This window comes from Lynx canadensis, chromosome B4 (genome assembly GCF_007474595.2).
Source record: "Lynx canadensis isolate LIC74 chromosome B4, mLynCan4.pri.v2, whole genome shotgun sequence".
NCBI lineage: Eukaryota > Metazoa > Chordata > Mammalia > Carnivora > Felidae > Lynx > Lynx canadensis.
The window spans coordinates 127,216,917-127,232,141 of NC_044309.1; the positions used below are offsets into that span (position 1 = coordinate 127,216,917).

General features: G+C 46.0%; 1 protein-coding gene across 1 annotated transcript in view; it reads right to left on the minus strand.

The window, feature by feature from the left end:
• SYN3 (synapsin III) overlaps window positions 1–15,225 on the minus strand; it is a 420,949-nt gene that overhangs the window by 305,853 nt on the left and 99,871 nt on the right. Inside the window, 1 exon segment of the mRNA XM_030322308.1 lies at window positions 796–952. Coding sequence (XP_030178168.1) covers window positions 796–952 — 157 coding nt within the window.

Genomic DNA, 15,225 nt, shown 5'->3' on the forward strand with positions numbered 1-15,225 from the left:
ATTTGGGTCTGATCTGCCCACTGCCATGTTCCTAGGACTTAGAACAGTGCCTGGAACATAGTAGGCATTGAGTAAATATTTGTTGCATGAATGAATTACTTTGGTAGGGAAAACAGATAATACACAAAAGAATGAATAAATATATCATCCTAGATGGAGATAAGTATTGGGGGGAAATAAAGCAGGGTAAGGGAATTGAGAGTATTTGGGGGAGCGGTATCCTCGGAGAAGCCTCTTTTACAGGTAACATTTGAATGAAGACTAATAAATCAAGGGACAAATGAAATTAATGAATACAAAGCAGGGAAAATCAGTCTTGGGGGTTGAAGAGACATGGCTTTAAGGTCTGGTTTCACCCCTCCCAGGCTACATGACCCTGGGTGAGTTCCTTAGCTGCTCAGAAACTGAGATTCTTTTTCTGTAAAATGAAGTAATGTCCACTTCACATGATAGCCATAGTTTGAGCACCAGGCAGCACGATTTTCAGATTAATACACAGTAAGTGCTCAACAATGCCTACTGTTAATAAAAGTGATATGATTTAATATAAGTAAGAACAGTAAGGTACCTTAATGTTACCACTAATGTTATTTATAAGATAACACTGTATCGTACCATGTTGTTATATCGTATTCCTTAGGCAACAATTACAAGAAGAGGCCTGCTTATTGAGTTGCTTAAAAAAGACTCATTACTGAGGCCTCCATGCTGAAGGATGGGACGGGCCCGTTTCAGGGCTGGGACGCCACCCACTGCCGCCCACCTCACTCCAGGTCAGCCTGGCCCATCACCTACCACCCAGGGCTTGCTGCAGAAGTTGTAGACGGAGTAGAGGGAGTTGACAGCAGGCAGCCCTCCGTACTGGAGGCCGATGACCAGGCTTCGGTAGTCTTCGCCCAGCGCCATGCTGTAGGCATGCTGGCGGACCAGGATGAAGTCTGGCTTGAAGGATCTGCAAAGAGAGGGGCTGGCAGTAGTGTCACCACATTGGGTATTGACGGAAGGCCAGGGCATCAGGCCACAGCCTGCTGGGGATAGCACTGACCTGGCCTGGTTGCTGCCAGCAGGGAGCTCTCAGGTCAGAATGGGGAGGGGGTGGGGGAGTGTGGAGGGGGACAGTTGGATGCAAACACACAGCAGCTACAGAATCAAAGGGCTGAAAACAACTCACATTTTATCCATTTTCTTTTTTAGGTGGTTTTCTAGATTTTCTACGTTGAACAAACGTTCATTTACAATCAGAGGAAAATGGATCAAATAACTCAGTGAATACACTGCCGTTTTTACTAGGCAGCACGTATTGCCTCACTGAATCCTCATGGCTTCCCAAGGACGCGGGCATTGCTGCCAGCAACTGCATTTTACAGATGAGCACCGATAAAGGGAATTTTCACCTTTACGTTTGTGTGTTCCAGGCTCCCAGGGAAGCTATACTTTAACATTTACCAAGGTCAAAATGACTCAGCAAAACCTCAACGCATGGGATCTGTTTCTGCCCTGAGTGCACATTGTGTATATCTGCTTTGTTAAAGAAAATAACCAAAAAAAAAAGGAGCATTCTAAACACAAAAGATAGGAAAAAGTAAGAAAATTCCCTGGTTTCTGTAAGATTAAAGTCATACAGCCCTGCAATTATTAGAAACTTAAGATAAAGCCTGCAACTTTCTGAAATGTTCTTTGTCTAATAATTTGTAAATTTTATGTAAAAAAAATGCATATAGCTCTCCATCAAATGTTTCCTTACTGGAGCACTCTCCTGTTTCTAAAAACCGTGTGTCCCTGGCAGCTGTTGTAACTGGGGCTCGAACAAAACTCTCTCTTTCTCTCTCTCTCTCTTTTTTTTTTAAAGAAATTTCCAAAAGGTTTGTTCATTTTTATGTGCATAGCACCGAGGCTCACAAAGATTAAGTCACTTGCTCAAAAAGACATACTGCAGGTACATAGCAGGGTCAGATACGTGTAACCTCATGGCCCTAGTTCTCAACTACCATGCAGCATGGTATGTATATATATATATATATACCTATATATACGTAATATGTATATATTTATATATACCCTGTATATTTCAAACATGTCCCTTTTAAGTAGCAACCTCTGGAAAGCAGCAAGAGTATTAATATGATGGCCAAGAACATGCCAGGCTCTTTGCTGGGCCCCTTTGGAGACATGATCCTGATTAGCACTTACAAGCAGATCTGGGTAAGGTTGGGACTATTTCTCCACTTTACAGATGGGAACACACAGCTCAGAGAAGTCATAAACTTCCCCAAGTCACAAAGCTGGGAAGCAGGGGAGCCATGTGTGAACTCAGCTGATCTCACTCCAAGTCCATATACTCTTCTTCCCTCCATCACATGGCTCCAGGTGGATTCACACACTGTTTTGCTCACACTGCCAAGGTTCCATCTATTCCTAGATTCCTCACTTCTAGCTCACATGAGATAATCAGCTTCCCAATGGGTGGGTGGTTTACACTCAAAATGGTATGATCTGTTTGTCTCACCCAGAGTTAAGACACTTAGCTTCAAATAAACTGTTTCTCTTTAAAATAATTCAAATGTAAGTTAAAATAACTGTCAAATGGGAAGGACTTGTCCCAGTGGAGACAGAAGGAAAGAATGTGCAGCAGGTGCAGACATTTCCCAAATTGTTCTGAGCTTGGGTCTCGTTGTACACCCCAGGGCCTGGCACCATGGAGCATACACGGGGTGTAGTAAGTATGTGTTGGAGGAATCAATGATGTACATGAATCTTATTTCCTCGTCCCTAAAGGAAATGGCAAGGGTCTCGCCCATGAAGTTGTAACTCATCCCAGAGGAGACATGTGGATGCTGACATCTTGGGTATGGCTGACACTGGGCTCATGGAAATGGTCAATCACATCACTCTGTAGTTGGGTTAGAGGCTTGGAATTATTACGCCTATATCCTTATTGCATTCTTAGAGCTGAACCAGTCCAACTAATGGATTTTACAGATGGGGAAACTGAGGCCCATAGCAAGGCAGTGATGTGTCCCAGGACACCAGGCAAAACCATGCCAGAGCAGGAGGTCGCACCCAGGTCCCTCCTCTGGCTTTCCTGCTCTTTGTGCTCCACTTCATTGGCTCTTACAGCAACAGAGGGAAGGAAAGAAGGGGCGAGTGGCGGGTCTCTAACAGGGATCTGATGACAATACAGAGCACTGACAAAATATAGCCATATTCTGCTTTCATTTGATTGTAAAAGTAATACATGTTCATTGTGTGAAACAAACAAAAAAAAAAACCCTTGAAAACACAAAAATGTCAACAGAATTACTTGTAATTCTCAACTCAGAGAAAATCCCTAATAACCTTGTATGTACTTCCTTATATGTACATTACAATCCAATGATCTATTTTTAATGTATATAATATGCATTCATACTCACAATTGACTTCATGCTTTCTATTAATTATTACTTTCCTATTTTCCACATATTATAGTGTAGGCATTTCTCCTACTAACAAAATATCTTCAAAAATATCCTTTCTAATGGCCACCTAACCGTCTACTGAATGGATATACCATAATTAAGTCAAGTTATCATCCACTATTATCAAGTAGGCTACTTCCAATACTTCACACACGTATATCTTTGCACACAAATCAATGCCTTCCTTTTTAGCGATTTCCTTAAGATAGATTTTAAGAAGTGGGATTACGGGCTCAAAGGGTATGAATTATTTCTTTAAAGTACCCAAACGTACCCATATCTTTTAAAGGTGTATACCACCTATTGTATATGACAGTGTCTGTATCACGGCAGCCCCACCAGCACAGCAGTTTTTTTTAAATACATTCAAAAAAATACATGTTTTAAATTTGATAAGCAACTTTCCCCAAGATACTCTGTATCCCCACAGCTGTCTTACCTTGCATATCTCTGACTTAGGTGAGTTTGAGTACTTCCATTAACCATTTGCATTTTCTTTTCTGTAAAATTCTGCCCACATCTCTTTACTGACGTGATTTCTGTGTATAGGATGCTGCCCTTTATCACACTGTCCTGTGTGGCAAAATTTTTACTAGCTGTTTGCTTGCCTTTTTTTCTTTTTAATGGCTGTGCACCTTCAAAAAACCATATAAATTCATTTTCTATTTCCTTTTAGTCAAAACTATGAGTCTCTCCGTTTTTTACTTCTCTGCTTTGATGATCAGAGGGTCTTCTAGGGCCCTGGTTCTCACAATGAGACACCTCTTACACCCAGCAGCATGACTTTCCCCAGAGAAAACAGTGGCAGCAAACTTGGTGTCTTACTAGGGGTAACTCCACTCTGCCCAGGGGGAAATAATTAAAGGTCTCATGCTGGCTAGCCTGCCAGTTTTTCACTGTTTGTGGAGAACTCATAAGACAGACATAGCCTGGTGGGGCGGAGCTGGGGTTGGGAAGCAGATCTGGCTCTCTAGAAAAAGAGGGTGCCCTTCCAAGATCATCTTCCAGGAGGAGTATCTGAGGGCCTATCTTGGGAGACTCCAATTCCAGTCCCAGATATTATGATGCACTTTCTCTCGAGGACTTCTAGAACTCACCTCTAAATTGGAATCTTTCTGATTCTTTGAAATAAAAGTAGCGGTCACTTCCTCTTTGTCTTTAAGGATTTGGAAACCTACCTCAAGATGTACTCAAAGTGCTCTTTCAAAATTATACAGCCGTTCCTTGCTGAAAGCCCTCTGAAGGCTCCCTCTATCTGACAACAGATCCTAGGCTCTTTACCATGGCAACAAGGCCCCTGCCCACCTCTCCATCCTCACTTTCTACCTTTCTCCCTCCCTCACCTCCCCTGAGCCACACTGACACCTTCTCTTCCTCTAACTCTCTCCCTGTATGCTCCTCCCCAAGTGGTGCCCAGGGGGCCTCGATCTCCTCACTTACTCATCAGCTTGGATGCATTTCCTCAAAGACACCTGTCCTGCTCACTCTATTGAAGTTTGCCCCAAACCCCATATTGCCCTATTTTCCTTTCTTTACAGCTCTTGTGGCAATTTTATTTCTCCTGTTTTATCTGTTTAGTCTTTTATTGCTGTCTCTTCCCTCTAAAGATGACAGCTCAATGAGAACAGAGGACGTGCTTGTCTTGAACAAAATAGACCATACCAATGTTTTTAAATGAATGACTGAATTAATGAACGTATGTATAAATGAGTGAACAAATGAATGAGAATGAGGTGAACTGACCACTGGAAAAGGGCGGGACCTCTTTATTTGTGGTCCTAGTGAAGAGAACTGGGACTGACAGCCAGAATTTCCAGGAGATAGCATGTGGCCCCTAACAACTAGGGACTGCCTTACAAGGTAACATGTTCTATACTTCTGGAGATATGTTAGCATCATCAAGAAAGTTTTAACCCCAGGGAATTCAAGATGGACCCCATGACCTCTTAACATTCTCAAGTATAATATGTGGAAAAACAAACACTTAATATGAGTGATATATCTGGGCAAACCAGGCACATGTTATGGTTTGAATACTGCCAATCATTGCTACATAGAATGCACAGGGTCCTTCCTGACAGCTTGTGGTATGAGGGATTTGCAAGGAATGCAGAGAAATTAGTGACTTGAGTCAGGTAACCTGTGGCATGAAGTTCTGCCCTCCATACCTAGCACCTCAGCCTCTCTATCCAGTCAAGGAATGGCCATGCCCTGATGTCACCCCAACATCCAAGAATGTGGCCACCAGCAGTTCTCAGGCCCTGACAGTGGGCTGAAGTCCTGGTAGAGGCCGGAGACCCTGAGATGACAGGGACATGATCCCTGCTTTCAGGAAACCCACAGTCCATGAGGAGTTGAGTGCAATTCTAAAGGACTAGGACTCACGAAATGCACCAATGAGTAAGTGAAATAGAGGCATGTACAAGGTATGAAAGTGGACCAAAGGTGTATTCAACTCTGTCTGGGGGTGGGTGTGGATAAGTGTGTACCAGGAGGCTTGGGTCTTAACAGGAAAGTAGGGGTTTGCCATGTGGGCAGGGGTTTGCAGGTATTCCAGGTAGAGGGAACGGCACCTGTAACCATCTTTTTCTTCTGAGTTATATGAACCATTAAGTTCCCTTTGATGCCTACACTGGCTTGACTTGGGTCTGTTGCCTGCCATCACTCTTGCTCTGACTAATATTGGGAGGAAGTGGCAAAGTTTGCAATTGGTTACATGGCTGGAATATAAGGTCTGAGGAGGTGGTGGCAAGAGATGAGGCTGGGTAAAAAGACTCAATGGCTCTCATGAGCCCCTTCCTGCCCCCTTGTCTCCACGGTCCCACTGGGTGCAAGCCCTGCATCTTTCATGCCTGGGCAAGGCGGCCTCCTTCAATACCATACAAATCAGCACATCCCAGCTGGAGCCTATGCCTGGGTTTTCTCGTTATTTCAGCTTTAGACTTAATATGAGCTGTATCACTTGGGTCCCTGGTTCCAGAGCTTTCTCAGAAGTGGTTGTCAGTATTGGAGAGGAAAACCAAGGACAACATATAATTAAATGGTAGAGACGGGACAGGTGATGCACTGCTGGGAGATGACTGGGTGCTTCAGGCAATGTCAGGAGGCAGGGGGCAAAGCCTGAGTGACTTTTAACCATCAAAGAAGTGTAATGATTTCCTCGAATATGCAGAAACTGTGGTGGCAAGAACAGATCTTGGCTAGGCTGTGCCTGGGACCTAAGTTAATAAGCAGAAGCCTCATTAATCTCAGCCACTTGACTGCAATTTTGTAACGGTCCCTCATTCCCTGAGGGTCAGGATGACAAAGGGTGATGATGATGCTGATTTCGGCCATGCTGACCCATCACACCCAGATCTGACCTCAACTGTGCCTGGGAAGGCTCTAGACTTTCTGACATAGGTGTTCACCAGCAGAGAGAGGCTTCAGGTTCCCTCTGAAGTGTCTCCACACTCCTTAATCCTTCTCTATCTGAAAACTCAACCTTGGGTACCAAATCTGGAGAAGTGAGACCAACAGAACTGATAAAAACCAGAAGAAACAGGTGTCCAGAGAAAAAGGACAGGGGGAGTTCAAAACACTGAAATGGTCTCCATACCCCTGAGTGTCTATGGACCACCGTGTTGTGACAAGGATAGAACAGAGAGGATGTGCACACTTTGCAGACGGAGAGCCATATGGAAGGACTTTGGGAGTTAGGGATGCTTCCCACCAGCCTGAGGACTGCAAGAAATTAGTCCAGGCTGAAAAGAAATTAGGTGGCAGCCAACCAACAGTCTGGCAAGGAGAGGACAACAGGATGCTGCAGCAAGGCTGTGGGGCCCGCACGGCAGCTGCCAGCGGCGCAGCATAATGATGGTGGGGAAGGGGCCCAGTGGGGCTTTTGGACGGCCGGGCTCTCTTATGAATCCCGTGGCCCCCTTTGTGAACCATTAGGAGGTTAATAAAACACAGACGTGAGTTGCTGGAGGAAGTGGGCTTCCTCATCTCCCTTCTCAGACTCAGAATCTCCATCTCTCTGTCCTGGCCTCTCATTTCATTTCAGAGAAGGAGTCCTTGCTGCTCTCTCCTTGCTCCACCCTCCTCTTCCGTCACTCTGGGGAGCCCCACATGTTATGCGTTAAACTGTGTCCCCCCGAAAGGTACACTGAAGTCTTAATCCCTGTTACTGGTGAACGTGACCTTATTTGGAAATAGGTTTTTGCAGATTTAATCAAGCTAAGATGAGGTCATACTGGAGTAGACTAGGCCCTCATCCAATGACTGGTGTCTTTAGAAGAAGAGGGAAATTTGGATACAGACACACAGAGAGGAAGAGTAGAATGCCATGTGATGAAGGAATCAAAGACTGGAACGACAGGTCTACACTCCAAGGAGTACCAAGAATTGGTGGTAACCACGAGAAGCTGGGAAGAGGCCAGGAAGGACCCTCCCTACATCCTTGAGAAGGGAACATGGTGCTGCTGACACCTTGATCACACACTTCCAGCCTCCATCACCATATTGAGGATTCATTTCTCCTGCTGAAGTCACCCAGCCTGTGGTGCTTGGCCACAGCAGCCTCAGGAAATGGGTACACTGCCCATCGCCAGTATTTCCTCCTCCTCGCCACTTTCAGAACTTCCTGGCCTCCTTCGCTCTTGGGTGTGCTTATCCCCTGCTGCCTCCCCACTTCCCAAGACAATAACCCCAACCCCCACCCAACAATAAGAAACTACCACTTAAAAATTTTTTTTTAAATGTTTATCATTTTTTGAGAGGGGGGGGAGGGGCAGAGAGAGAGAGGGAGACGCAGATTCCAAAGCAGGCTCCAGGCTCTGAGCTGTCAGCACACAGCACAATGAGGTGGGGAAGTCAGACACTGAGCCTAAGTCAGACGCTTAACTGACCTGAGCCTAAGTCAGACGCTTAACTGACTGAGCCACCCAGGTGTCCATTATTATTTTTTAAAATAATTTATTGTCACATTAATTAACACACAGTGTATACACTGTAGTCTTGGCTTAGGGAGTAGATTCCCGGGATTCATCGTTTACATACAACAACCCAGTGCTCATCCCAACAAGTGCCCTCCTCAATGCCCATCACCCATTTTCCCTTCTCCCCCAACCCCCCCACCCCACTATCAACCTTCAGTTTGTTCTCTGTATTTGAGTCTCTCATGGTTTGCCTCCCTCTCTGTTTGTAACTTATTTTTCCTTCCCTTCCCCTATGGTCTTGTTAAGTTTCTCAAATCCCACATATGAGTGAAAACATATGATATCTGTCTTTTTCTGACTGGCTTATTCATAATACCCTCCAGTTCCATCCACGTTGTTGCAAATGGCAAGATTTTATTACAGGAGTGCTGATTCATAGGGTCACATGGACCCCAATGTTTATAGCAGCGCTATCAACAATAGCCAAATTATGTAAATAGTCTAAATGTCCATCAACTGATGAATGGATAAAGAAGATGTGGTGTGTATATATATATATATATATATATATATATATATATATATATATATATAATACACACACACACACACACACACACACAATGAAATACTACTCAGCAACAAAAAAGAAACTTCCACTTTAAGGCTAAAGATGGACTGACAAGAAATGTTCGTATTTACATAAAAGAATGAACAAATCAACACATCAATAAATGCATGGAGATTTGCTTGGAAGGATGTTTATCAAAATGTTACCCTGGTTATCTCTGAAGAGTGGGATGTAAAACAGGGGTTATCATATTCTTCTTCAGACTTTTTGGTACTCTTGGCATTAAAAAAGACAAAAGGCACAGAGTATTTTTACAACCAGGAAAAAACAATGAGGCTATCTTCATCTTGGAAAAAATGATAAATATAACAATGATGTAACATCATGGAAAATGCTTATAGGACAATTTCATGTGACATAAAACAACAGAAAAGGGAATCTGTGTTATGACCATCATAACACAGTAAAAATTATGGTCCTGGAAGAGGAGATGGAAAATTCCTAATTTGATAAGGTGGTGAGGCTGCAGGTGATTTCTTTTGTTTTGAAATTTTCCACTTTTGTTATACAGTTGACCCTTGAACAACATGGGTTTGAACTGCTCAGGTCCACTTATAAACAGGATTTTTTTCAGTAACTACAGTACAGCACTGTAAATGTATCTTCTCTTCCTTTCCTAATAACATTTTCTTTTCTCTAGCTTACTGTGTTGTAAGAATACAACATAGAATACGTATAACATACATAATAGGTGTTAATTGACTGTTTATATTATTTTGGTAAGGCTTCCAGTCAACAGAAGGCTATTGGTACTTAAGTTTGGGGGAGTCAACCATTATATACAGATTTTGGACTGTGCAGGGGATCAGCACCTGTAACACCCTCTATGTTCAGGAGTTGACTATAAAACGGTTTGGGCATTAATCAAAACTTTAGGTTGGCATCAACAAATAAATGGATGTGAACCACACTGGCCTGGCAGTCATAATTAGCCCCTTCTTCCTTCCATTGCTACAACTGCTAGACAGGGAAGTCTATACCTGCTAGCCCCAATTCCCATATACCATCTCCAAAACCCTCTGCATCTGGCCCAGCCTCTTTCCACCTCGTGAAACTTCACTGAGGTCACTCCAAAATGCCAAAGTGAGATGAAGCTGCTATGCCCTCCCTTTTCCTGATTTCTAATAATCGCCTAATGTACTATGAGTCTCTATTCCAAGCCCTGTGGACATCTTCATTCATGTAAGTCCGACAGCAGTCCCACAAGGTATGTATTATCATCACCCCCATTTTACAGATAAGGACACTGAGGCACAGAGCAGTTAAAAAACTTGCCAGGATCACAAATCTGTTAGTGGTGTACCCATGAGTCAAATCCGATAGCCTCCTGGCTCTAGAGCAGGGCTTCCCGATCTCGGCATTATTGATATTTAGAGCTGGATAATTCTTTGTTGTGGGGGGTTGTCCTGTACAGTGTAGGGTGTTCGGAAATTCCTGGCCACTACCCGCTAGATCCAATAGCATCCCCAAGCCCAGTTGTGACAACCACAAATGTCTGGAGACATGTCAAGAGCCCTCTGGGGAGCAAATTTCCTCCAGTGGTGAACCCCTGCTATAAGGCTCCTCCGTGGCCTCTGTAGCATGATCTCGCTCCTCCCTCCCAAACCTTTTCCTCCCTCTCTCCTTTCTCCCAGCTGCTTCTTCCTGGCCCCTCACTTCACCATCTTCTCCCTTCCTGTGCCTCTTCTCCAAGGCTCCACGTTGCTTCTTTGCCCGTGGAATCATCTCCGTTCAGTGGGTTGGCCATCTTGTCCTCACAGGCAAGAGTGAAAATGACTTGGATTTACCTAGAACTTCCTCTGAGCCAGGAGGAAGCTTTTGATTTTTTTTGTTTTAAGCTTTTAATTGTGCTGTCTTTAATCCCCACCAGGATCCTGCTTGGAGGAGAGTATTTTCAAGAAACTAAGGCACAGAGAGATTAAGCACAGCAAGAACAAGGTCCACATGAGACTTGAGTGATTCAAAGACAACGTGCATAAGCACTCCGCAACCAGCACCATCCACTCACCTGAATACTCAGCTCCTCAAGTTATCAGCCTCCCTCAAAATGGGATCTCTCTCTCTCTCTCTCTCTCTCTCTCACCCACCATGCTCCCAGAAGCCCAGGATCTGTCACCCTAAAGTCAGCTGCAACTCTTCTTCTGACACCAGCTGTGCAAAGAGCCACCAGTGTTGCTGATTCTCCCCTCCAGAAGAGTTTCCCTCTCCCTCTGGTGTTCCTCTCATTGCCTCATTCCCAGGACATCTCAATAGACCCTCAGTTCCTAGTCCCTGGGGTCACAGTCCCTTACCTTATTCCTCTCTGTAGCACAGGTCCCGGCTCAGAGTCCAAACTGTTGAGTGTTACTCATTTTCCCTGCCTCTACCCCAGGGACTTCCAGGTTAAATGCCACAGGGCCCAAGTGGGTGACCTCAGGGCTGGATGAAGTGCGCTAGCCTGTTCTAGTACGACCTTCGGTGGCATCTAACACTCTCTGTTTCCGTAGTAAACACATAGGATTATTATTAATTTCCACAATGTTGTCTCTGGACTGTTTTGCACACAACTTACTCCATCTTTCATTTTCCCACTTTTCATAATGACTTGAGTTCAAGAAACATTTCATTCTTCTGTAGGCAAAGACAACCCCTTAGATAAATGGCAGCTAACACAGGTCTCTGTAGAGAACCAGGGGGAAATGGAGAGGGCTGGTGAATGGTAGAACAGCCTGAGCTCTAGTTGTTATGGCCACGTAGGAATGAGGTCCCAGATGGCCCTAATGACTTTTTTTTAAAGCCCAAATCTGGATATTTAAATGAAATTCTCAAAAACTAAAATTTTGATGACTCATTCAAGAGAAGTTTTAAAAATCACCATGCAGACTGGCACCAAAAATAAATGAAGCAGGATTTCTATGGGAAAATTCTCATGGAACTCAAAGCGGTACCTAAAGGGGCCATGGTGACCCAACTCTAGCAGGTGGTGGCCCTGTAGAAATACTTGGTCCAGTCTTACCAAATCCTGTTTTTCAAATGAAGCTAGAAACCTGCCTTTCATGTGAAATCTTTCACATGAAATCTCCCTTTTTAAAAGTACTTGACCACCTTGAGTAGGCAAACCCAACTTGTCTGGACAGAGCGTGTGGCCTGTAAGTGGTCAGTGCATGACCTCCAACTTGGGGAGGTAGCTCTCCTGCCAGCAATGTCTTCTGCATGCCTCTTCTGGAAGGATCTTCAAATCCTGCTTTCCTCGTACTACTCTGCTGCTCAAGACCCTCCAGTGGCTTCTACTGCGTACCGGTGGGAGTTCCTACTTCTTCACCTGGCATTCAGTGCTCCCCCAGAACGTCGCCTGGGCCTCCTCTTAGCTCCATCTCCTCTGCACGAGTCCACTGGCTCGGCTGCCTCCCACACTCATCTTCCATCCATTCATGGTACACTCTGTCCATGCCACTCCCCATGCTCAGGAACTGCCTCCCCAAATTCCTCAGTGATTTCTCCTTACCCTCCATTCCTAGCACCCCCAGGGGGTCTTACTCATGTGGAAATTACCCACATGGTGTCTCCTGGCAGCTCACAAGTTGTGGCCTCCTACCAAACTCTTCACCTGTTTGAAGGTGTCTCCTTCTGGGGACAGAGGTCTCACCTTGCCTCTCAAGTCTCCTCTTCACAGTGCCCAGAGAGATCTTTGTAGGACCCACATCCAAGTGTGTCACTGTCCTCGACAAAGGGTTGTGGAGGCTGCCCGCTATTTGTAGACTGAAGCCCAAATACTTTTGAATGACACAGAAAGTCCTGCATTCGCTGTGGTTTTGGTCTACTTCTTGAGTTCCACTAGGGCCATCCCCTGGGGTACTATATACTCCAATCACATGGGACCACAGTTGCCCCTGAGAAGACACGATCTGTTTCATGTTTGTAACTCTGTAGGCTTGGGGAAAAGGAAGGGGATGTCAAAGTGGCATTCAGAGAGAGCACTGTGGAAATTAAGAATATTCCTAAGTGTTTAAAATGGAAACAAAGCAAGTCCAGCAGGCCTACCTGCCTGCTCTTACTGTCTTGCAAAGCTTGCTCTTTTAATAATACCTCCCCTGTAGAATGGGCTGGCATTATTCATTTCTTGGGAAAGTTAGAGTTAACCACTACCCCTCCCCCCAAATACACATGTGAAAACAGGTGAGCTCTCTGCCACAACCAGCGGTTGGTGTATACATTTGTGGATCCTTCCCTGAGTGCCTGAGGCACATAGTAGGTGCTAAAGAGATCCACAAAAATTGGTGTTCTCTGACTTCACTTCTCAGGGTTCTGGACCATCTAAAGTCAACAACACTTCAGCAACTAGTAGGGGAAAAGGATGTGAAGACGCCAAAATGGCAGGCAGAATGAGGGGAGAAAGCAAGACATCACCTAGTCCGGCTCAGCCCCTGACTTGCTGTGGGTCTCTGAACCTGCTGCTTCTCTCTGGGCCTCAGCGTCCTCACTGGAACAAAGGAAGTTGGGCTGAGCGACCTCTGAGGGCCCTTCCTGGGGTGGCTGCCTCCAATTCCAGACTCAGAACCAAGGCTTTCAACACCCACCCCTCTGTTGTGTCTGTCCGAGTTCTCTTGGGACATTCTGTCACATAGCAGTAGTTGGTAAGAATCGAGATTACCAGCTACTGAGTACTTGCTGAGTGCCGGGCACCTCCAAGGGGCTTTTCAAGCCTTATCTCATCAAATCCTCACATAAAGCCCCTGTGAAGTAGGTACTTATCTAGGGCTGGGTCCCCTAGAAGCCAAGCCCAAAACAAGCTTCCAAAAATCTCTGATTCACGGAGGGAGGGTGTGCTCTTGAGGCAAAGCTGTAAGGGAGTGAGGGAAGCAGGAGAGGAAGGGGAAGGGGCCAAGGAGAGGTGTAGTTGTGGGTAAAGTCCAGTCTTGGCCTAATCTCCAGGGCTCTGAAGTTGTCCCACCTTAAGGAGAGAGGCCTGGGTTTTTACGTCCTCAGTATCACTCAGTTACCAAGTCCCCTGACAAAAGGAGGAAGGGTAACAGAGGGAGTCAGCCTTTGGGCTCTCTCAGGGATACAGCTGCCCTCAGCCAAAGGCTCTGAAGAAGCTGGTGGCACAGTTGTTACCATGGCACTCACAGTGCTGGGGGATGGGAGCACTGGCTGGCAAAGCGGGTCGGAGAACCACAGCGTCCACACATCACTGTCATTAACCCATTCTGCAGATGCGGGAAACTGAGACCTGCAGTGACTAGACATGCTCTCAGGGTCACAGAACTATGCAGTGTAGAGGTCTGTACTGCTAGGTACAAATTGCACCTCCCATAAACAGTCCCCATCCCTGAGGGGCAGGATGCATGTGCCTGTGTTTTTGGTGACTGGGGACTGAGATGTGCTTGGAATGGCGGAGTCTGGGAGCTGCGGCTCGCTGGCGCTGGGGGGCCCCGGGGCGGCATGTGTCTGTGAGGTGGGGGCTCGGCCCTCACCCCGTGCAGGGGCCAGGGGGCCGCCCCGCTCTCCCACAGCTGCCTGTGCTCCGACGGCTGTCAGCGGCCTGCTCCATGCGGGGTGGGCCTCCTGCCAGGCTGCTGCTCAGGGAAGGGGAACATTATTCATCAGGGAGATAAGGCAGCTGATGAGAGACGGACCTCAGAGCAGCTGTTCCTCTGCAGCGGCCGGACCGGATGCTGGAGAAGCGGAGGGGAGGGGAAGGTGGGGGCAGCCCATTTTGAGATAAAAAATGATGGTACTTCGGGGAGGTGACGGGAGAACGCATTTGCAACCCGGGCTGGGCGGTAGTGAGTACTTGTACCCGAGGCTTCTCCACAAATATCCATGCCTGACAAGCCACATATGTGCTTCTGTCAGGTTAATGATCCAACAAGTCGGGGGCCCTCTTATCAGCTCGTTCGGCACGAAATATCCACCTGGTGGGGCACACGGTTCCCAGGAAGCCTCTTTCCCCAAGCTAATTGCTCAGGGCAAGCGTCTTGGGGCCCAGGGAAGCTAGATGCTCCTGGCTGGGCTACAGCCTTAAATCACTCTTTCCTGCCACTGGGGCACTCAGGTGGCAATGGCTTCAGGAAGGCTAAGTCCCCTTCCTGCTGCTCCCCTGGATCTCCCCTCTTTCCTCAAAGCTAGACCATACATGGCGGAACTTCCCAGATTGGGGAGCAAGAGTGGTGGCTGAGGTTTCTTTATCTTTTGTCTTTTGTTGATGTTTTTTTTTTAATTTTTTTTTCAACGTTTA